Source organism: Balaenoptera borealis (genome assembly GCF_965194805.1).
Source record: "Balaenoptera borealis genome assembly, chromosome: 8".
Taxonomy (NCBI): Eukaryota; Metazoa; Chordata; class Mammalia; order Artiodactyla; family Balaenopteridae; genus Balaenoptera; species Balaenoptera borealis.
In genome coordinates, this window is record NC_138865.1 from 115,542,447 (window position 1) to 115,567,059 (window position 24,613).

The 24,613-nt window shown below is 46.7% G+C and overlaps 1 protein-coding gene and 1 long non-coding RNA gene across 8 annotated transcripts in view; one reads left to right on the forward strand and one right to left on the reverse strand.

Moving 5' to 3' along the window:
• LOC309634006 overlaps positions 1 to 24,613 on the forward strand; it is an 85,479-nt gene that overhangs the window by 57,286 nt on the left and 3,580 nt on the right. The gene's annotated exons all lie outside the window — the stretch shown is intronic.
• KYAT1 (kynurenine aminotransferase 1) overlaps positions 1 to 24,613 on the reverse strand; it is a 33,186-nt gene that overhangs the window by 2,371 nt on the left and 6,202 nt on the right. For 4 of the 7 annotated variants that reach the window (XM_082403465.1, XM_082403468.1, XM_082403466.1 and 1 more), the window contains 6 exons: positions 8,130 to 8,188; positions 5,804 to 5,951; positions 2,922 to 3,071; positions 2,755 to 2,841; positions 2,382 to 2,510; positions 197 to 317 (listed from right to left, as the gene is read on the reverse strand). In XM_082403465.1, coding sequence (XP_082259591.1) covers positions 197 to 317; positions 2,382 to 2,510; positions 2,755 to 2,841; positions 2,922 to 3,071; positions 5,804 to 5,951; positions 8,130 to 8,182 — 688 coding nt within the window. In that variant the 5' untranslated portion in view covers positions 8,183 to 8,188. Of the gene's footprint in view, positions 1 to 196; positions 318 to 2,381; positions 2,511 to 2,754; positions 2,842 to 2,921; positions 3,072 to 5,803; positions 5,952 to 8,129; positions 8,189 to 10,628; positions 10,843 to 15,385; positions 16,392 to 16,711; positions 17,054 to 24,613 lie in introns of those variants that run through there. The other 3 variants (XM_082403464.1, XM_082403463.1, XM_082403462.1) reach the window with 3 other exon arrangements.

Consider the following 24,613-nt stretch of genomic DNA (forward strand, 5'->3'; position numbering starts at 1 on the left):
GACAACCCTGGGAGGCCGGTGCCATCGCGTTCCCCTGTCCTCAGAGAGATGAAGTCACTGCCCCAGCTCACCTGACCTGTGTGGGTCTAGACCCCCTCGGTCCTAATCACCAGGCCTGCGCTGACACCCAGATTGGGCTCAAGGCCCTGCCACAAACGTCCAGGGGAACGGGGGCACCCTGGCCGGCTCGGCTCACCGATGCTGACGTGCTGCCACCCGTCGTAGACCAGCCACTGGTAGACCTCGTCGGTGATACACACCACGTCATGCTGCTGGCACAGGCTGGCCACCAGCTCCAGTTCTGCCCTGGAGAACACCTGCAGGGACCATCCCCAAACAGAGAGGCCTGCTTAGAGAGATGAAAAGACAGGGCCAGAGCCGGTGCTGAGGGCTTTTCTGCCCCATCCTATCCCTGCAATAGTGACCCTGTGAAGTTGGTTGTGAGATAACAGAAAATACACACACACACACACACACACATATATATATATATATACACACACACACACATACATATATATATATGTCTGTGCCCCGATTCCTGGCACAGAACTCCTAAAACCCTTGGAAATTACTAAGTGGTAATAGCACTAGTAGCATCTCTTGTTCTCATATTTGCTCTTTGATCCTGACCTTGACAGGGCTCTGGAAACTCTTGTAAATTCCTAAGTGATAAGAGCACTAGAAGGGGACTTCCCTGGTGGCACAGTGGTTAAGAAGCCTCCTGCCTTCAGTCCCTGGTCTGGGAAGATCCCACATGCCGCGGAGCAACTAAGCCCGTGCACCACAACTACTGAGCCTGTGCTCTAGGGCCTGTGAGCCACAACTACTGAGCCCTCGTGCCACAACTACTGAAGCCCACACGCCTAGAACCTGTGCTCCACAACCACAACAAGAGAAGCCACCGCAATGAGACGCCCGCGCACTGCAACAAAGAGTAGCCACCGCTCGCCGCAACTAGAGAAAGCCCGCGCGCAGCAACGAAGACCCAACACAGCCAAAAATAAATAAATAAATAAATTTATAACAAGAAAAGAATCCGCCTGCCAATGCAGGGAACACGGGTTCGAGCCCTGCTCCGGGAAGATCCCACATGCCGCGGAGCAACTAAGCCCGTGTGCTGCAACTACTGAGCCTTTGAGCCACAACTACTGAAGCCTGCGCGCCTACAGCCCATGCTCCACAACAAGAGAAGCCATCGCAATGAGAAGCCCACGCACCGCAACAAAGAGTAGCCGCCGCTCGCTGCAACTAGAGAAAGCCTGCACACAGCAATGAAGACCCAATGCAGCCAAAAATAAAAAAATTTAAAAAAAATTAAAAAAAAAAAAGAGCACTAGAAGCATGTTTGTTCTAATGAGGCAACTCTGAGTGGGCTCTTGGATCGGGGTTGATCATCAGAAAGACGAAGCCACATTGGAAGTTTGGAATTTTCTCCAGAGAGGGCAGAGGGGCTAGAAATGGAGTTGATAATTGAAGCCTCCATAAAAATCCCACTAGGACAGGGTTCAGAGAGCTTGCAGGTGGGTGAGCACATCCAGGTACCAGGAGGTTGACACACCCCAGCTCCACAGGGACAGAAGCACCTGTGCTCGGGAACCTCCCAGACCTCGCCTTACGTGTCTCTTCATCAGGTTGTTCATCTGTATCCTTTATCATATCCTTTAATAAACTGGTAGCTGTAAGTAGGTGTCTCCCTGAGTCCTGTGAGCCACTCTAGCAAATTAATTGAACCGAGGAGGGGATTGTGGGCACCTCAGATTTACAACCATAGGTCAGAAGCACAGGTGACAACCTGGACTTGTGATTGGTGTCTGGAGTGGGGTGGGGGGCAGCCTTGTGAGACTGAGCCCTTAACCTGTGGGATCTGACGCCATCTCCAGGGTAGACAGTGTCAGAATTGAATTAAATTGAGTTGACTTGTGGGACACCCAGCTGGTCTCACAGAATTGCTTAGTGTGGGAAAAAACCCCACATATCTGGTGTCAGAAGTGTTGTGAGTGTGATAATGGTGTGACAGTAAAGTAAATGGTGTGACAGATAATGGTGAGACACAGGTGGAAGCCTGGGTCTTCCTTCATATCAGTTCTGTCATGTTCCCATTTTCCAGATGAGAAACTGGAGAGGTGAAGTCACTGGCCCGGGTTCACGGGGAAGTCATGGAGGTGTCCAGCCCACTCCACCACCCGAGGCCTGATACCTTCTCTGGGGATCCCTGCCCCAGGCCCTGGGACCCCTGGGAGCTTCGGTCCTCAGAGCTCATCGCAGGTAGTCCTCCCACTTCACAGACAAAGAAACTGAGGCCCCATGGCAGCTCAAGAGCAACAGAGCAGGGATGTGAGCCAATCTGAAGGGGTCCCCGGAGGAGGTATCTCAGGTACCTTTCCCAGGGGGTTGTTGGGTGTGTTGAGAATAAGGGCTTTGGTGCGAGACGTGAACTTGCTGGCCAGCTCTGTGGGGTCCAGCTGCCAGTTGCTGCTGGAATCCAGTTCCCCATCCTGGTTGCGGCTCTGCAAGAGGAGGTGGGAGGGGGTGGCAATACTTAGCCACCTGACTTTCATCTCTAGAAGTTCGGCCTTCCTCCCCCCAGGTATCTCTTCCCACTGTCTCTCCTCTCGGGCTCTGGACACCCCTCTCCCCAACCTGGAGAAACTGCCCTCCTTCACTTCCTTCCTTCTTTCCCACCTCCCAGGGTTCAACCCAGCACACTCCTTGGACCCCTCTGCCCACCCACACCCCAACCAGCATCCTTACCGGCTTCAGGGACACAAACACAGGTCGACCCCCTGCCATCAATGTCATGGGCTCATAACAGTCAAAAAAGGGCTCGATGATGATGACCTGGTACAAGGATCAGATTGGCTGGGGTCGGCACCGCCCTGACCCTTCACCCCCACCCAGACCTGGCCTTGCCCACTCACCTCGTCTCCTTCGTCCACCAGGGCCTGGAAGGCTGTGAACAGGGCCCCATAGGCACCCACAGTCACCAGCACGTTCTTGAGCGGGTCTATGTCCTGTCCCAGCAACTTCCCGAAGAAACTGGCCAGGATCTTCGTCAGGGGTGGGTAACCCTGCCGGGACAGCAGGGGTCAGCGGCCTGGTTCAGCCTGGGCCCACCCTCCCACTCAGATGCATCCAGGCAATTCTAGCATCTTCCAGAAGCAAGCCTGGGGGCAGAGTCAGTTCCTATGGGGTGAGTTCTTTCATCTCCATCGCCAGCACGTGCCATAAAGCCTGCTCTGTGCCAGGCCCAGCATCCAGGGCTGGGATCAGTGGGAAACCAGACAGAGTACATGCCTTCATGGAGCACAGTGCAACGGAGCCCTCAAAATAGCAGCAACTCCACACTTTAAACACCTCCCTCTAAGTTTAAGAAGCACTTTTGTGCCATCTAATCCTCTTGGCAGCCTGGCAAAAGAGGTATTATTTGATCCCCACCATTTGACTGGTAGAAAAACAGTGACCCAGAGAAAGAAAATGACTTGCCCAAGGTCATGCCAGTTCAAGTGCAGGAACAGGACTTTATGTTGCAGCTTTGAAAGCACCCCACTTTGAGAGGAAGATTGTATCTGTACGCTTGTTTGATGAGGACACTTATAAAACACACCAGGTTAAGCCAAGGGACTGAAACCTAAGGTCTAGAACTTAACTAAATAATTCACTAAACCAGAATTGACTGCATAAAAATGAAAAATTTCAGTACACCAAAATATCCCATGAGCAAAGTTAAAAGACAAAGAGAGGAACACTGCAACATAAGAGAAAGAAATAAGATATTTAATATGTAAAGAGCTCTTTCAAAGCAATAAGACAAAGATATATACCCAAATGAAAAAAATGAGGTCAGGCATGAAAGAAAAAGTGCTGAGGCCCAGTATGTACCTGAAAAGAATGAACATTCCTGCCAGCTCTGAGACCAGCCTGTTGGTGGGTATGTGAGTAAACCTTACTAGAGGGCAATTTGACAATATCCAGCACAGGCTGAAATGCTTACACCCTTTGATTCTCTAGTTTTACTTCTTGGGATATATCTGAGAGAAATATTCACATATGTGTACAAAGGGATACACAAAGAGATATTCACTGTGGCATTGCTTAATAGTGAGATAACCAAACCAGATCATCACTGTAAGGCTGGGTAAATAGATTATGGCACATCTAGGCAATCGGATACTATGCAGCCATCAAAAAGAATGAGGCTAGGGGCTTCCCTGGTGGCGCAGTGGTTGAGAATCTGCCTGCCAATGCAGGGGACACGGGTTCGAGCCCTGGTCTGGGAAGATCCCACATGCCGCGGAGCAACTAGGCCCGTGAGCCACAATTACTGAGCCTGCGCGTCTGGAGCCTGTGCTCCGCAATAAGAGAGGCCGCAATAATGAAAGGCCCGCGCACCGCGATGAAGAGTGGCCCCCACTTGCCGCAACTAGAGAAAGCCCTCGCACAGAAACGAAGACCCAACACAGCCATAAATAAATAAATAAATAAATAAAAATTGTATAACTTAAAAAAAAAAAAAAAAAAGAATGAGGCTAATGGGGTACATATACACAATGGAATACTACTCAGCTATGAAAAAGAATGAAATAATGCCATTTGCAGCAACATGGATGCAACTAGAGGTTATCATACTAAGTGAAGTAAGTCAGAAAGAGAAAGACAAATACCATATATCACTTATATGTGGAATATAAAATATGACACAAATGAACGTATCTATGAAACAGAAACAGAATCAGGGACATGGAGAACAGACTGGTGGTTGCCAAGGGGGAAGGGGATGGGAGAGGGTTGGATGGGGAGTTTGGAATTAGCAGATGCAAACTGGTGTATATAGAATGGATAGACAAGGTCCTACTGTATAGCACAGGGAACTATATTCAATATCCTATGATAAACCATAATGGAAAAGAATATGAAAAAGAATGTATGTATATGTATGGCTGAGTCACTTTGCTGTACAGCAGTAATTAACACAACATTGTAATTCAACTATACTTCAATAAAAAATAAATTAAAAAAAAAGAATGAGGCTGTTTTGACATGGAAAGATGCCTATGTCATACTATTTAGTGAAATAAGTTATAGAAGCATTACGTACAGTATGAGTCCATTTGTGTTAAGAAACACAAATCTCACGTGTGGGCATGTGAATGTGTGTGTGTTTATACAAGCATTTTTAAAAGTTAAAAGTTCAAAAGTCTAAACACTCAGCAAAGTAGCAAACTGTTAGCAGTGGTTATCTCTGGGTGGTGGCACTGGAGGGAACTTTCCCCCGGGGCGATGAGATGCACACCAAAGTTTAAGAAACTACTCCAAGGGGGCAAATATTTACTCTGTGGTTCTTTACAGAAAGACTTCGGATTTAGAGTCAAAACAATCAGCAGCTTGTCTTTCAGGGTTAAGCTTAGGTGTCACCTCCTTCAGAAAGCCTTCCCTGATCTCCCAGGTCTCATTCCCTCCTTCCTGCTCTCAAGTACCCCATTCTCCTCCATCACAGCATATCAGCTACCTTTGTTTTCTGCTTTTGTTTTGGTTTTTGGTCTGCTTTTCCCACTAGACCATGAGCTCCTGGCTCATGCTTTTTTATCTGTCTTTCCCCCAGACCATGAACTGTCCCAGGGCCTGGAACAAAGGAGACAGTCCGTGAACACTGAACCATGGCCAAACTGAATCCCCGGGGCTCTGTCCCATGAACCCTGACATCCAGATGGGCCTGCTGCCCAAAAAGATCTGCTCCGTCCTCCCCCAGGACCTCCTCAGAGGCCCGTGTCCAGGGACCCCGCAGAGGGGCTGGTAGACTCACAAACGCCTTCGTGTACTGGTTGAGCATGAAGTCCCCACTGACGGCGTGCTGAAAGGCTTCCACGGCAAAGTCTGGGGGTGGGAAGTCTGGGAAGCCTTGGCCCAAGTTCACGACATCAGCCTCACTGGCCAGTTTGACAAACTCCACCCTGGGCAACAAACAGAGAGTGGGTACCAGCCCAACCCTCCTGGGGTTCTGTTTGCTTCCAGGGCAGGGTGAGCAAGGCATTGGGCTCCTTCTAGAAAACTGGATAATCAGCATCCACCCTGGTCCGGAGATCTGTTTGTGGTCATAACTGATTCCATGCTGATCACATGTCTTAGCCCAGGGGCTTTCCAACTTTCCACCATGATCCATAGTAAGAAATCACTTTTACATCCCAGACTCTGTAGAGCACAAACATGGACTCAACTTTCTCCTTCCGGTGTGATCCACTGCAGTATCTCCCATCCTATCCTACTCGAGTCTTTAGAAATACTTGTTGAGCGCCCCAAAATGGATTTCATGACCCGTTCATGCGTCTCTCAGGACCACACTTTGAAATGCTTGCTCACATCATCTCTGATAGTCTATGAGGCATGTTGCTCCTTGGTCACAGTGGGGACGGAGAAGCTGGGGTTCGGGCGACTTGCCCAACGTCTCCCAGTTAGCACTGCCAGCCTTTGAGTCCATATCTATCTGAAGCAACAGTTCTGCTCTTGACGATTACCCTGGACAGACTGGGGCCTGCCATCTGCCATCTCTGGCCCCTGACCACCTTTCTTCTGGCCCTGCCTAGTGGCTATCTGTTCAGGGAAACTGGAAGAGAGGCTGAGAGGCCGAAGAGGCTGGTATGTGGTTCCAGGTTGGTTGGGAGCAGAGGGGTCAGGCTGGGTGGAGCTGAATTTGCATAACAATAAATATCATTATGTCTAAAATTGGTCATTTTCTCTCCAGAGTGCCACAATGTCTCTGAAGACACAGAGTTGCTGGAGCTCAGAGAGGCCAGTGACCTGCCCAGAGTCACACAGCCGCTAAGGCAGAGCTGAGATGCAAAATCAGGTGGTGGATGTTCCCTGGTGGCTGGGACAGGGGAGCCAGGCTCAAATACCCTACGGAGACCAGCTGCCCTGTAGGTTGGGCCTCTAGGGTCCTGATCCTCAGGGCACGACCCTGGGGTCAGCAGGAACCTGGGGCCTTTCATGGCCCTCATCCCTCCTGGCACTCCTCCCCTGTCCTGTGCATTCCACCCAGGCCAGCTCCTGCTCTGCCCTGCCTTCGTATGAGACTTAGCCTCTCCTGGCCTCAGTCCTTCCTTCTGTACAATGGGTGTGACGGGTTCAAGAGTCTGCTGGGTCTGTGAGTCAGGAAAGATTCTTCCTGTCTCTCCCAGCCAGTCATTTCCTCCTTCAGAGTTGGACTTTACCTTATCTGCAAAATGGGCCACAAGCCTGCCCACCTGCCTCACAGAGAGGACAGAGCGTGGCAGCCTGGGGAGCAGGACCCTGGAGGCCCAACCTAGAGGGCAGCCGGACCCTATAGGGCCTTTGGGCCCAGCTCCCCAATCCCAAACACCATGGAGCATCAGAGGAGAAGATGGAGGTGGAAGATTTTTGCAAAACACAAAGTGTTGTACAGCAGGGGAGTTTGAAAGAAAAAATGGTTCTCTTTTTGGTAAAAACAGCAGCCAATGATTTTTTTTTTTTAACGTATAGAGGTGGCTCAATGCCCTTGGCCAAAGGTAGAGCGGGCCAGGAGCGGGGGTTGGGGGGAAGCGGGAAGGTCATTAAATCTTTCTCACACATCTTCCATTGCATCCATCAAATCACGAGTGACGAGGGGCACATATACCTCTCATATTTAGAATAGGTCAATAAAGAAAAGATGTTAACCTCTGCAAGTGTTGGTGAGGAGCTGCCTGTGTCTTACCTTCTTATATTCCTTACCTTAGCTTGTTCTGTACTAAGTGTGAAATGAAAGAATCCCTGGAAAGCCCTCAGCCTGGTGCTGGGTAATGGCCATCGCTCACACAGTATGTCACCTCATCCTCCCAGGCCCTTCAAGGGAAACGGAATTACCTCCATTTCCCAGATGGGAAACTGAGGCTCAGAGCAGGCGAGTCACCGGCCCCAAATGCCACAGCCAAGCACGGCGAGGCTGAGATCCGAACCTAAGCCGGCTGCTGGGGGTCTCACCTCTCAGGAGCTGCGGCTACAAATCTCCCACCGTCCGAGTGCGTGGCCGTCCTGGGTACCATTGAGTTACTGCCAATCCAGGGACCGCCAGCCCTGCCCTGCCCTTGAGCCCAAGGGACCCCCACACCCCTCCCCAGCCCCACCCAGCTCACCATGGGTTGTGGTCGATCCCGTCCAGCCTTCGAGCCTGCAGCTGTTTGGTCATGACGAGCTGAAGACAGAGCAAACGGACGGTCAGCGGTGGAGGCCCAGCAGCCTGGGCCTGCCCGGGAGGCAGCTTCTCTGGGGCCACAGCCTTGGTGCCCACTCCTCCAGGAGGGAGGCGGAGAGCAGGGCTCCCAGACAAGACAGCGGGGCGGGGTCTCCCGCCTCCCCGCCCGGCTCCTCCCGCTCCACCAGCCTGGACTTGCCCACCTGCCAGCCCAGGGTCCACGTGTCCTGGGACACAGCCTGGATTCCATCAGGTTAAAGTTTGACCCAGGAGGGGCTGAGGCCGAGGAGGAGGAGCAGGAGGAAGGGGGAGAGCAGAGCAGGGGAAGGATCATGGCGATAGTGACTGCAGCGGCTTCGGCTTTTCGCTAAGCTCTTCCTTTGACTTCTCAGGACCACCTGGCTGGTCCCGTTTTACAGATGAGAAGATGGAGGAGGGGGAGCGGGGAGAGGGATGTGTTCAAGGTCATACAACAGATACACTCAGACTCAGGCCTGTTTGAGACGAGGCCACGTTCTGACTCAGGCAAATAGGACACTTGCTCGGTCCTGGGGGGCTCAGGAGACCTCCCTTCCCCTTCCCTATGTTCCTTCCAGGCCATCTTCCACCTCACCCGCAGGTGTGCAGACAATGGCCAGGCCTGAGAACCACCAAACTCAGGTCCTAAGCCCGCCTTGGCTGGGTGACATTGCACAGCTGCTTTAACTCCCCTGGCCTCAGTCTCTCCATCAGTATAATAGGGGCATAGGCTCCGTGGTCCCTCCCAGCCTCCTGGTCCTGTGGCTTGGAGTCTCAGACCCGCGCAGGCAGGTGGTGGAGCCACAGCTGTATCTAACAGTGAGCCCCTGCTGTTCCTCAGGGTCTTAGTGCCCACAGCACGCCTATCAGAGGGACCAGGATGATCCCATCTAAAGATGCGGACACTGAGGCTCAAAGAGGTTCAGGGACTTCCCCAAGGTTGGAGGAGGGGCTGGACAGGACCCTGGTCAGGGTGTTGGCAACAGCGGGGCTCCTAGCGTCTGGCCCCTGCTCTGGAGAAGGGCATGGGGACTGTCTGTATACGGGCCAGGCTTTTCCATCACCTGGGAGTCTTGCTGATGGGAATGATTTGCAGAGAGCCCAGCATGGGGCTGACACCTAGTAGGTGCTTTGCTAACATTGGCAGCCCTGTCCCTTCACTGAATCCCTGACACCTCTCACCAGGCCTGGCACTCAGAACATGTCAAAATAGTAAAAAATGAGAGCGTGATCCCTGCCAGGGACAATCATGTTATCACCAAAATGTTAGTCAGCAGTGATTATCTTTGGTTGGTTAGTTAACAGATATTTTTCTTCTCTTTCTTATAATTTTCTTATTTTCCAAATTTTCTAAAATAAATGTTTAATTTTTATGATTAAAAAATGTGGGAGAAAATTACATTTTAGAGGAATGTTTGTAAAGGTGATATACCAATATCAATAAAACAGGCTACAAAATAGCATGTACAGGATGATTATATTTTAAAAAATATACCCAAATATATATTTGTATGTATATAATTTTTTCTATGACCATATGTGAATAGAAAAAAAATTTAGAAGGAAACATATCAAAATGTTAACAAAGGTTCTCTCTGAGTGGTGGAATTACAGGTGATTTAATTATAAGTGTACTTTTCTATGTTTCTAAGTTTCTTGTATGGAGAGCATACCATATTTGATTCTGATATGTGTATTTTTTGCACATTGCACTTTCAGATGTGTCTTAGAATCTATAGCACGAGTTTAACTGGCAATTTCCTCACTTACTAGTCCATAAAATAACAGTGCATCTTAATATTGATGGCATTATAGGTTCAATGATATAAGGAATTACGTTTGAATCGGGTATGCATCATATTTAAAAAAATAAAGTGAAGATGAATCGGGGCAGTGGTGGGGGTGGGTAGAGGTTGGAGTGAGGGAGTTTGAGGAGGGCTGGGGTGGGCGAAGGAGTAGAGGGGTACAGGGGCACAGAGAGAGAGCAAAGGGGGTGGATGGAGTTGAATGAGTTTAGGAAGAAGATAAAAAAGGGGGGACTCCAGAAACTTGGGGTGCCCAATGGAGTGACCTTTGAGTATGTCACACACTACTTGGATAACTGAGGAACGAGTGCCTGTTCTTGAGCTTATGCATAATGTATTTATTCAGCCAACATTTATAAAGCACCTACTGTGTACCAAACACTGGGCTGGGCACAGGGGGTGATGGGGAGGCAGCAGCTCCAAGGAGACCATTCAGATGCATAGCTACAAGTTCTAGATTAGAAGCAAGGGCAAGGGAGAGGCCCACACCCAGGCTGCAGTCAGAGAAGGCCTCCTGAAAGAGGAGGCTCATGCAGAGCTTTGAAGCCAGAACCAAGCCAGATCCCAGGAGCCCTGGGGCATGCAAGCAGCAGAGCACGAGGGGCTAGAGCACTTACAGTCTGATGCAAACACCGGGCCAGCGAAGCTCCAGACTTCTTTCCCCGGAAGGGCCCCACCAGGTGCAAATAGATGGCCGCCACATTCCTGAACATGCCTCCCAGAGCCATGGGGCACTGACGACGTCTCCTCCAAGGGCAGAGGAGAAGGGAGGAGAATGCCCTGGCCAGAAAATGGCTCCGAGCTCAGGACTTGGGTCCCCCACACACAGCTCTAATAACAACAACAACAGTAAGTGCTAATATTTATTGAGTAGTCACTGTGTGCCAGGCATGGCAGCAAGTGCTTTGTTGCACGGCTATCCTTCAGTCCTTGAAACCCTGGGACCCCTTCCCCCTCAGCAACCAGAGTGACCCTTTCAAAATGTAAATCACCTCTAATTAAAAAGTGATCCAGGAACTTCCCTGGTGGCGCAGTGGTTAAGAATCCGTCCGCCAATGCAGGGGACACGGGTTTGAGCCCTGGTCCGGGAAGATCCCATGTGCCACAGAGCAGCTAAGCCCGTGCATCACAACTACTGAACCTGCAAACCATAACTACTGAGTCCGTGTGCCACAACTACTGAAGCTCATGCGCCTAGAGCCCATGCTCCTCAACAAGAGAAGCCACCGCAATGAAAGGCCCGCACACTGCCATGAAGAGTAGCCTCTGCTCGCTGCAAATAGAGAAAGCCCGCGTGCAGCAACGAAGACCCAACACAGCCAAAAAAAAAAAGATCCAGGGATTTCCCTGGTGGTCCAGTGGTTGAGACTCTGCGCTCCCAATACAGAGTGCAAGAGTTCGATCCCTGTTCGGGGAACTAAGATCCTGCATACCATGTGGCACAGCCAAAAAGAAAGAAAAAAAAAAAATCCAGTTGAAGATTATGGATGGCTCCTAACATTGCAGACAGAGTCAACCCTACACGTTCTGACTCTGGAAACACACATATCACTTGCAAATTATTGCTGTGCTAAAACCAAATCTAAAGCAGATCATGCTGCTGGATTACTAAAATACAAGGGACAAAAGAACATGTTAAATTACACCATGGAGATGCAATTAACAAATTCAGACTGATGGAAACTCTATAGAACAAATGACCCTGTTTCTTCGACAAATAAAATGCAAGAGGAAAAAAAAGCCTGGGACTTCCCTGGTGGCGCAGTGGTTAAGAATCCACCTGCCAGTGCAGGGGACACGGGTTTGATCCTTGGTCTGGGAAGATCCCATATGCCGTGGAGCAATTAAGCCCGTGCAGCGCAACTACTGAGCCTGCACTCTAGAGCCCGTGAGCCACAACTATTGAGCCCGACTGCCACAACTACTGAAGCCCGTGTGCCTAGAGCCCGTGCTCTGCAACAAGAGAAGCCACCGCAAGGAGAAGCCCGCGCACTGCAACAAAGAGTAGCCCCTGCTCGCCACAACTAGAGAAAGCCCCCACGCAGCAACAAAGACACAACGCAGCCAAAAAAAAAAAAAAGCCTGGAGCATTATAGATTAAAAGAGACTCAACAGACATAAATTAAAAAGTGAATGCCTTGAAAAAGAAGAAAAATGTTGAAGGACACACTGCACAATTTCAAAACTTACCAAAAAGCTAAAGGAACCAAAAAAGTGTGGTACTGGCATAAGGGTAGACATATAAATTAAAGGAATAGAATTGAGAGTCCAGAAGTAAACTGCTATTTGGTCAACTGCTATTTGACAAGGGTGCCAAGAAAATTCAATGAGGAAAGAACAGTCTTTTCAACAAATGGTGCTGGAACAACTGGATATCCCCATGCAAAAGAATGAATTTGGACCTCTACCTCATACACAAATATTAACTCAAAGTGGATCATAGACCTAAATGTAAGAGTTAAAACTATAAAACTTCTTGAAGAAAACAGGAGTAAATCTTTGTGACTTTTCATTAGAAGATGGTTTCTTATATACAACACCAAGAGCACAAGCAACGAAAGAAAAATTAAATTGGACTTTATCAAAATGAAACACTTTTGTGTCTCAAAGGATACCGTTAAGAACGTGAAAAGAAAACACACAGTATGGGAGAAAATATTTGCAAATCATAAATCTGAATCTCTCCAAAGAGATATAAATGGCTAGTAAGCACATGAAAAGATGTTCAACATCATTAGTCATTAGGTAAATGCCACATTAAGATACCACTTCACATCCACTAGAATGGCTATAACAAATAAGACAGATAATTACAAGTGTTTCGAGGATGGTGAGAAATTGGAACCCTTGTATATTGTTTCTGGGAATGTAAAATGGTGCAGCTGCTGTGGAAAACAGTCTAGAAGTTCCTCAAAATGTTAAACATAGAGTTACCATATGATCCAGCAATTCCGCTCCTAGGTATACACCCAAGAGAAATGAAAAAAAATATGTCCACACAAAATCCTGTACATGAATATTCATAAGCAGCATTACTCCTAAGAGTCAAAAAAGTGGAAACAACCTAAATGTCCACCAACTGATGAACAAAATGTGGTAAATCCGTATGATTTAACAATATCATTTGACAATAAGAGAGAATGAAGCACTGAATCACGCTACAACATGGATGAACCTTGAAACATTATGCTAAGTAAAAGGAGCCCATTACCAAAGGCCACAAATTGTACAATTCCATTGATATGCAACAGGCAAATCTAGAGAGACAGAGAGTAGATTAGTGGTTGCCTTGGGCTGGAAGTGGCATGGGGGGTGAGGGTGGGGAATGACTGCTAATGGGTACGGGTTTTTTTTTTTTTTAAGGTTTATTTATTTTATTTATTTTTGGCTGTGTCAGGTCTTAGATGCGGTGTGCGGGTTTTCTCTTCTCTAGTTGTGGCGCGCAGGTTCCAGGGCACGTGGGCTCTAGTTGAGGCATGAGAGCTCGGTAGTTGTGGGGCGCAGGCTTAGTTGCCCCATGGCATGTGGGATCTTAGTTCCCTGACCAGGGATCGAACCCGCGTCCCCTGCACTGGAAGGCGGATTCTTTACCACTGGACCACCAGGGAAGTCCCGGTATGGGTGTCTTTTTGCTGTGATGAAAATGTTCTAAAATAAGATTGTGATCATGGTTTCACAAGTGTGAATATACCAAAAACCACTGAATGGTACACTTTAAGGGTGAATGGTGCCTGTGCTATATTTCAATAAAGCTATTTTTAAAAATTGCCAAGGTTTAAAAGAAAAGGCAGTGCCCTGGTAGTGGCCACGGGGATGTGTCTCTGCACTGCCAGGAGCCTAAGTGACAGAGGGGACAGCTGTGGTCAGAAATCCATCCCCATCTTTAGCCCAGAGCCCATGCTTCCAAGGGCTGCTCCCAGCCAGTGCCCAAAGGGCAGTGAGGCAGGCTGTTGCCGGGAGATGCGGCCCTCTCAAGGAGTCCCACTGGCTTTCCTGGAACTTTCTGAGAATTGCACTGCATCTGAGACTTTTCCTTCCTTCCTCCCTCCCTCCCTCCCTCCTTTCCCTCCTTCCTTCTTTCCTTCTCTCTCTCCTCCAAGGGGGTCAGAATACAGCCCTAAAAAAGAAGTGGGTGTCTGGGCATGAGGGGGACTGTTCTAGATTAAAAGATTAAAGAGACACTACTCGGCCATAAAAAAGAATGAAATAATGCCATTTGCTGCAACATGGGTGTAACTAGAGATTACCATATTGCAATACAAGTGAAGTAAGCCAGAAAGAGAAAGACAAATACCATATGATGTCACTTATTTGTGGAATCTAAAATATGGCACAAATGAACCTACCTATGGAACAGAAACAGACTCACAAACATAGAAATCAGACTTGTGGTTGCCAAGGGGGGAGGGGATAGGGAGAGGGATGGGCTGGGAGTTTGGGATTGGTAGATGCAAACCACTACATTTAGAATGGATAAACAACAAGGTCCTACTGTATAGCACAGGCAACTATATCCAATCTCCTGGGATAAACCATAATGGAAAGGAATACTAAAAAAGAATGTATAGGGACTTCCCTGGTTGTCCAGTAAGGGAAAATGCACACCAGGGAACCATGGAGTGTCTCAGTAAAAGGGTCTTAGAACTTATAATAGGACCTATATGGGAAAAGAATCTAAAAAAGAGTGGATACATATGTATATGTATAACTGAGTCACTTTGCTGCACAGCAGAAACTAACACAACATTGTAAGTCAACTGTATGCCAATAAAAATTCAAAACAAACAAACAATTCGCTCCTCAAAAAAAAAAAAAAAAGAACTAGTTTAGGATTTGGACTTTGGTGGGGTGATTTGGGTGAGGGTCCAAGGAAGCGGGACTTTGCTCTGGATTGGTGCTTTCAGAAGCAGGGATAATTTTATGGTTGGAGAGCTCAATAATTTTATTTATAGGGAGGGCAGGCTAGAGTGAGACTAGTTATCATTGGTAAGGAAGCTGCAGTCCCTCGGATTAGCCAGGAGAGGGGTGTGCTTGGTATTGTGTGGCTTCAATAATATTCGGGTTTGTCTGTGTTTAGACATGATTACGGAGGGGTCTTGTTTTTGTCTTGATTCCTCAAGGTCACAGAGTGGCTTTGTCTGATGTCGATGTTCTGTGAAATTGTTCAAGTACAACACAAGACCAAATCTGTAGGTGCCAGACAACTCCTGGACTCCAGATTCTGCTTTTCTTTTTCTAAATCCTCATACTAAGAATAAAATCCAAAGTCTTTACCATGTACCATGAGGCCGTATTAGATCAGACGTGAGGCCTCCTGTGCCAGGGCATTTCCTGCCACTGTCCCTTTTGCTTGCTGTCCCCTAGCCACACTCACCATTCCTGTCTGTTAGTTGTTCTCCTCCTTATTCACTCTCCTTATCTTATAGCAGCGCCAGCAAATGTTTTCTGCATTGGGCCAGTGCAAATATTTTAGGCTTGGCAGGACAGAAAGTCTTTGTTGCAGCTTCTCAAGTCTGCTGCTGTAGTGGGAAAGCAACCTTAGACAACACATACACAAACAGGCGGCAGCGGTTTGCCCTGTGGCCTCACTTCTCCGATGGATCTAAGGAGAGGTGTTGATATTTCACTTGCTCAGCTTTTTACTCATAAGGACAGAGTAACAACTTCTAAACTCCTTATGTGCCGGACTGGAAACCAGAAGTCCAATATAACCTACCTGTTCACATCATTTCATAACTATCAGTACAACGCTCTAATTTTATTAGAGAGGGGAAATAAAAGGAGAGTAATTTATAAACCAATAATGGATATTTTAATATGTAAATGCTCAGGCTTGTCCACACTAGAAGATTCTAGGAAGTAGAGAGCTGTTGGCACCTGCTTATAGAAATAAGTGTGGCCTAAACTAGGCAACTCCCTAGCCTAGTCCCTTCTAAACCCCTCCCAACCTAGCCTCTTCCTCTAAGGTCTTTCAAAGCATCTCAGAGCCCTGAAAACCAGCCATCTGCCCAAAGGTGGGGCAATTCCTCCTCTGTTCCTCACTCCATCCTCAGCCTCTCCCAAGCATGTTCTCTGGCCAGGCCCTGGCGTAGCGCTGAGACTACAGTGTGGACCAGGCCTGGTGAGAGATGCCCACAAACACTGTCTCCTTCATTATCCAGCAACTATTTCCTGACAAGTGCAAAAATGTGTGTTATGGCTCGAATTGTGTCCTCCAAAAGGATATGTCCAAGTCCTAACCTCTGGTACCCGTGAATATGGCCTTACTTGGAAATAAGATATTTGAAGATGTAATCAATTTAAGACAAGGTCATACTGGATAAGAGTGGACCTTAATCCAATATAATTTGTGTCCTTATAAGAAGAGGAGAGGGGCTTCCCTGGTGGCGCAGTGGTTGAGAATCTGCCTGCCAATGCAGGGGACACGGGTTCGAGCCCTGGTCTGGGAGGATCCCACATGCCGCGGAGCAACTAGGCCTGTGAGCCACAATTACTGAGCCTGTGCGTCTGGAGCCTGTGCTCCGCAACAAGAGAGGCCGCGATAATGAGATGTCCGCGCACCGCGATGAAGAGTGGCCCCCACTTGCCGCAACTAGAGAAAGCCCTTGCACAGAAACGAAGACCCAACACAGCCATAAATAAATAAATAAATAAATAAATAATTAAAAAAAAAAAAAAGAAGAGGAGAAGAGACACAGACATACAGGGAGAAGGTCATGTGAAGATGAAGGCAGAGATTAGAGTAGAGCACCTACAAGCCAAGGAACACCAAGGATTGCTGGCAGCACCGAAGCTAAGAGAAAAGTGTGGGCCAGATTCTCCTCTGGAGCCTTCAGAGAAAGCATGGCCCCAATGACACCTTGATTTTGGACTTCTGGTCTCCAGAACTGTGAGAGAATAAATTTCTGTTGTTTAAACCGCCCAGTTTGTGGTACTTTGCTGCGGACGACCAGGAAACATACAGTGGGACACTAGGGGGCGCTGGGGACACAGCCACCCGCATGCGGGAGCTAGGGAGGGCTCCTTGGAGGATGTGGCCTTCCACCTGAGTCCCAAAGGAGGGAAAAGGGTGCCAGGTGGTGCAAAGGCCCGTGGAACAGAACTGAGAGATTCCAGGAGCTGGGAAGTCAGTCTGGCCAGAGTTCACCCTCTAATTTCTCAGAATCGAGAGTACTCCCTGGAAACCGGAAGTACTCCCTGATCCCTGTGGATCCAGAACCAGAGCTTGGAGCAACAAAGGGCAGTGTGATTATTATCTGAGGAGGGACATTCCACCATGTGTCATGTCAGGGGGTGGTTGTCGGCGTGCTTCAGCTTCCCTCAGCCAGAGGACAAGAGGCCCACGGCCGGGTCTGAGCCCAGTGCCGGTCATAGTGGGCACCTTGTGACCACTGCGTGTTCTAGGGGGACCAACCATCCTGCTTGCCTGGGATTGAGGGGTTTCTCGGGATGCAGAACTTTCAGTGCTAAAACCAGGACCATCCTGAGCAAATGGGGACGGGTGGTCCCCTTAGATCGGCCAAATGTAGGGTTGGCTGCTCCCGTCCTGTGCCTGATGTCCTGCTGACTCCTCCAGATGGACTTAATCCTATGGGACCCCCCTTGACCATCTCCTGACCAGTTGGTTCAAAATCTGCGGGTGCCTGGTAGGCTGATCCTCTCTCTGACACGGTCGCCCACATCACTCCATGTCTATCATTTCTGTCCTTTCTCCTAAGGTGGCTACACCTCCTCTGCCCCAAATCATGCTTTCATCATCTCACCGGATTACAGCGGTAGGAATAATATTAACACAACCAGCTCTAATTTGCTCACTTGGCACCAGGCACTGCAATAAAGACTATACTTATGTCATTGGACCCTTTCAACAGTCCTGGAAAGCAGGTGCTATCCTCACCTCCATTAATAGGCAAGGAAATTCGTAATAATGAAAAAATAATAACAAACACTCAAATGGAGCTCCTGAAGGTCGGGGGAGGGTCTGCATCCCTGGATACCCAGCAAATGGTAGAAACTCACACGGGAAAAGATCCCAGCTTGTGGCCCTTTCCTCTCCTCTGCCCCAGTCTCAGCCCTTCACCCTCACTGCCAGCTCTCGGGAAAGGTGGTACCTTGGGGCTGGAGGTGGCCTGGGACACCTGGCTCCATGGAGGGCGAGGAGAGCCTGTGCTGGATGAGGACACGCTTAACCAGCCTCGCTGCCTCGGGGCTGGGGCTGGAAACCAGGATGGGGCTTTCACTGCAGAGCACTGCCAGGGCAGGGGGTGGTGTGTGTGTCCGGGTGAGTCTGTGGGCACGGGAGTGAGCATTACACTGCACCCTCTGTGGGGCAGATTTGTCCTGCCAAACCTTTGGTGCTCCCCTGGGATCAGGCACCAAGCAGACCCCTGAGGAGAGGATTAGAACACAGGCTTTGGGGTCACACAGACCTTGGCTGTGTGACCCAGGGCAAATCACTTCGCCTCTCTGAATGTCAGTTTCCCTGTCTATAAAATAAATAAAAATAAGATAATTCATGGAGGAACTTCTCTGGTAGTCCAGCAGTTACGACTCCATGCTCCCAATGCAGGGGACCCAGGTTCAATCCCTGGTTAGGGAACTAGATCCCGCATGCCGCAACTAAAGATCCCACATGCCACAACTAAAAGATCCTGCACGCCACAACGAAATCCCATGTGCCGCAACGAAGATCTGGTGCAGCCAAGTAAATAAAAATAAAATAAATAATTATTACAAAAAAGAGATAATTCATGGAAAGCACTTCACTTAGTGCCTGGCACATAAAAGGTGACCATAAATGACAGATGTTTTTCTATGTTTGTTTTGGCCACACCACACAGCATGTGGGATCCTAGTTTCCCAACCAGGGATTGAACCTGTGCCCCCTGCAGTGGAAGTGTGGACTCTTAACCTGGTTACTGGACCAGCAGGGAAGCCCCAGTGACAGATATTAATAATAGAGTGGGCACTTTTTGGAGCTAGATGTGTGTGAACTCACACATGCTCACTGGTGGGACTGACTTCTCTGTCAGATCTCCTCAGGAGGCTTAGTGCTAAGGACCTGCAATAGTTTCAGGAGCCTATGAAAATGTTTTCATTTTAATTTATTTTAAAATAAGAAAAAAAGAGAATATAATAACAATGAATGTATAATAATGAATCCAGCCTGGATGATATCTGTTCTTTATACCAACATAATTGTAAAATATAATTTTTTTTTTGTAAAATATAATTTTTATTATTTTTTTTAATGGAGAAAGGGGCCCATGAAGTAAAAGTGAATAGGGTCCCTGAAAGTTTTAATGTGACTTTGAACATGGGTATATCCGTGTGTGGTTGTGAAGTCATGTGCAAATAAGAGTGTTTGAGGGAAGCGGGGGTGGGATGAATTGGGAGATTGGGACTGACATATATACACTACTATGTATAAAATAGATAACTATAGCACAGGGAACTCTACTCAATGTTCTGTGGTGACCTAAATGCGAAGGAAATCTAAAAAAGAGGGGATATATGTATACGTATAACTGATTCACTTTGCTGTACAGCAGAAACTAATACAACATTGTAAAGCAACTATGCTCCAATAAAAATCAATTAAAAAAAAAAAGAGTGTTTGCCCTTGAGCACTTGCACACGTCTCTGTCTGTGCTTGTGAGCATGTGGGCGTCGTGGGGACAGTTTCCAGGAACTTGAAGGGGAGGGAGAAGCCACTGGGGGTCTGAGCCGAGGGCAGGAAGGGCACAGGTGGCCACGTGGGCTGCCCTCACCAGCAACACTGCCTGAGGTCAAGGCAGGAGGGGAAGCGGGTGCTTGTTGTTCTTGAAGCCGCCAGCAGGGGGCATGAAAAGCCAGCCTGGTCTAGACTTCCGGCTAGCTGGCCCTGGGGCTCCACACATCAGGACACAGGACAACTTTCGTGCCTCAAGAGGGGGCTGTGGCCTCACTTCATAGAGGAGGTCCACCGTGGGGAGCTTGCTGGTCCAGGCCCACCTCGAGGCAGGACTGCTGGCCTCCCAGTCCAGAATTCTCCCACTGACTGGGCTGACCTAGAGACCTCCACAGGGACTCATTCCTAAGCACCTGGGGGCTCTCACCGGGGACCCATTCAACTCATTCAAGGGCAGCCTTTCCCAGGCCACACCCATCTCCAACTCCCCATGTGCCTCATCCCTCATCTTCCAGGAAGCAGGTCTTCCCTGGACAACTCCTCTGTAGCCCTGAAGTCTGTGCTAAGGGTAAGGACAATGGCCTTTTATTTACTGCACACTTTCTCTGTGCCAGGCTGCCTGCCGAGCACCTCACAGGGTCCATCACTTATTTATTTATTTATTTTTGAATTTTATTTAATTTATTTTTTTATACAGCAGTTCTTATTAGTCATCCATTTTATACACATTAGTGTATACATGTCAATCCCAATCGCCCAATTCAGCACACCACCACCCCCACCCCCGCCGCTTTCCCCGCTTGGTGTCCATACGTTTGTTCTCTACATCCCTGTCTCGATTTCTGCCCTGCAAACCGGCTCATCTGTACCATTTTTCTAGGTTCCACATATATGTGTTAATATATGATATTTGTTTTTCTCTTTCTGACTTACTTCACTCTGTATGACAGTCTCTAGATCCATCCATGTCTCAACAAATGACCCAATTTCGTTCCTTTTTATGGCTGAGTAATATTCCATTGTATATATGTACCACATCTTCTTTATCCATTCGTCTGCCGATGGGCATTTAGGTTGCTTCCATGACCTGGCTATTGTAAATAGTGCTGCAATGAACACTGGGGTGCATGTGTCTTTTTGAATTATGGTTTCCTCTGGGTATATGCCCAGTAGTGGGATTGCTGGATCACATGGTAATTCTATTTTTAGTTTTTTAAGGAACCTCCATACTGTTCTCCATATTGGCTGTATCAATTTACATTCCCACCAACAGTGCAAGAAGGTTCCCTTTTCTCCACACAGGGTCCATCACTTGTAACCCCACCAGAAAGGTTCCATCAAGAGGCTAAGTCACACACCCAAGGCCACAGCTAGCATGTAGCAGAGCCGGAATTTGAACTCAGGACACTGACTTCAAAGCCTGTATTCACTGCCACTGTGGAGCAAGGGGAGGCTCTGAGCAGTGACACGATGGCCCCTTGGGCCACTGACTCTTACTTCCAGAAAGAGCCAAAGAAGCACAGACTGATAGATGTTCAAGGGAAAATGAGAGAATTTGGTCCAGTCACTCACATTTTACGGATGGGGATACTGATGACCAGGGAGGGGAACTCACCAGCCCAGATTCCAGTAGAATCATGTCACCTGAGTCACAATCCTGGCATTTTTCTCATCCTAGCAGGCTGCCTAGGACATTATGCACATGGTCCAGAGGAAGCTGCTCAATAAACTTTTGTTGAATGAGAGAATTAATGTCCACTCTCCAACCAGACTGTGAGCTCCATTAGAACAAGGACTCTCCTCAGTTCATCTTTTTACTGTCAACATCTGGTTCAGGGACTTAGGTGCACACCTTTTTATCGCTTCAGCAAATATTTATCGAACTTCTGTTATGTGCTATGCCCTAGGCTAGCCGCCAGGCACACAAGGGTAAATAGGATACCTTCCTTTCCTTCAAGGTGTGCACACAGAATGAAGGAGACAAACAAGTAACCAGACCATTCTAATATAGTGTGAGCCTTAATATGCAAAGGATTCTTATAAATCAGTAACAAAAGCCCAACATCTCAATAGAAAAAAAAAGTGTGCAAAAGGTATAAATTCACACAAAAAAGAAAATAGCCAATAAACTTGAAAAGATGCTGAACCTTGTCATAATTAACAAAATGCAAACTAAAATGAAACACTATTTTCTGCCTCTCAGGCAGAGAATAAGAAGATTGAGATCCACCAAGTCAACACTATGGTGCACTAAAAGTCATTGGTATAACTTTTGGAGGGCAACTTAATAATAGTGACTTATATTACTCTTTGACTTAACACTTCATCTTCTAGAAGTTTCTTACAGGAATATTCATACATATACATAAAGAGGTATCCACCTGGATGATTAGTGCAGCATTGCGTGTGAGAGAGAAAAACCTGGAGACAATCTGATGTCCATCAGTTGCAGGCTGGTTCAATTTGTTATGATTTATCCATACAATGGAATATTGTGCAGTCACCAAAAGGAATGAGATCACCCCTAGCATTCTGACATAAAAAGATATTCAGGTTACATGAAAAATGCGTGTTGATTTCAAAACTTACTAAAAAGCTACAGTAATCAAAACAGTGCCAGGCACTGGCATAAGGATAGAAATACAGACCAATGGAACAGAATTGAGAGCCCAGAAATAAACTCAAACATCTATGGCCAATTGATTTTTGACAAGGATGCCAAGACCATTCAATGGGGGAAAAATAATCTCTTCAACAAATGGTGGTAGGTGGACTTCCCTGGCAGTCCAGTGGTTAAGACTTCGCCTTCCAATACAGGAGGTGTGGGTTCGATCCCTGGTTGGGGAGCTAAGATCCCACATGCCTCGCGGCCAAAAAACCAAACAGAAGCAAATTGTAACAAATTCAATAAAGAATTTAAAAATGGTCCACATCAAAAAAAAAAATCTTTAAAAGCAAAACAAAACAAATGGTGCTAGGACAACTGGATAGCTCCTCGCAAAAGAATAAAGTTGGACCTCTATCTCATTCCATCTACAAATATTAACTCAAAATGAAACGACCTTGATCACATTCTTGATAGTGTCCTTTGATGCACAAAAGTTTTACATTTTTATGAAGTCCAAACATAGAATTACCTTATGACCCAGCAATTCCACTCCTAGGTATATACTGGAAAAAAATAAAAACATATGTCCACACAGAAACTTGTACATGAATGTTAATACCAGCATTATTCATAATAGTCAAAACATGGAAACAACCCAAATGTCCTTCAACAGAAGAATGGGTAAATTAGGGTATATTCATACAATGGAATATTATTTAACCATAAAAAGGAACAACAGACATATTGATACATGGTACAATACAACTTGGATGAACCTCGAAAACATTATCCTAAGAAGTCAAGCACAAAATATCACCTATTGTATGATTGCTTTTATAGGATATATCCAGAATAGGCAAATCCATAGAGTCAGAAAGCAGATTAGTAGTTACCAGGGCCTGGGAGGGGGAAATGTGGAGTGATTATTCAATGGGTGTTTTTCTGAGATAATGAAAACATTTTGAAACTAGAGGGAAGGGGTGGTTGCACAACACTGTGAATACACTAAATGCCACTGACCTGAACACTTTAAATGGTTAATTGTATGTTATGTGCATTTTACCTCAATTTTAAAAACGTATGGTAGGCAAAAAAGGCAGGTTGAAGACAATATACTCCATTTGCATTTTAAAATTATACAGATAGATACATATGTGGTGGTGCATGCATACACATACACGTACACAGTCCACTGTACTGTGGGACTGTAAAAATGACCATGCAAGCTGAAATCATGCAAAGAGAACTTAATAATTAATGGGAAAAATTATGATTGTTCTGTGACCTTTCAAAGTTGTTGTTGAAGCATTAAAAACTCTTGATGGTCTGTTACACATGTAGAGACAAATGAAAGAGTAGTAAAACTAATAATAAATGTAATACTTATTAAATTACTAGTGTAATTTAAATTAAAAACATTGGAATTCAAGAGTTTTCTTTCTTTATCAAAATGTATCAAGGACGATCCAGCAATCCCACTTCTGGGTATACATCCGAAGGAAGCGAAAACCCTATCTCAAAAGATATCTATACTCCCGTGTTCATTGCAGCATTATTCATGAGCGTTAACATTTGGAAACAACCTAAGGGTCCGTTGATGGATGGATGGATAAAGAAAGTGTGGTATTTATGTATATACAATGGAGTATTATTCAGTCTTTAAAAAGAAGGAAATCCTGCCATTTGTGATGACATGGATGAAACTGGAATACATTATGCTAAATGAAATAAGCCCGAAAGAAAAAAGACAAATATTGCACGGTATCACTCATATGTGGAATCTGGAAAAAAAGAAAAAAGCCAAGATCTCAAAGAAACAGAGTGCAGAATAATGGTTGCCAGGTGCTTGGGGATGGGGGAAAATAGGCAGGGGTTGATAAAAGGGTACGAACTTTCAGTCATAAGATGAATGAGTCTGAGGATCTAACGTATAGCCTGGTGACTATAGTAGATAATACTGTATTGTATAATTGAAATTTGCTGAGAGAGTAGATCTTCTCCCTAAAAAAAGGGTAACTATGTGAGGTAATGGATGTGTCAATTAACTTGATTGTGGGAAACATTTCACAATGTATACATATATCAAATCATCACATTGTACACTTTAAGTATATTACAGTTTTATCTGTCAATTATGTCTCAATAAATCTGGGGAAAATTATCAAGAGTAGTTTGACAGTGCTTGCCTTCTTCCTGTAGCGTAGCTTGAGATACAGAACGAGCATCTTTTCTATGCATTGGTGAGTCATCATACTCCTTTCTAAGTTTAGATCAACTTAAAACATTTTATCCTTTGTACTTTCAATGTTATGAAATATATCTGG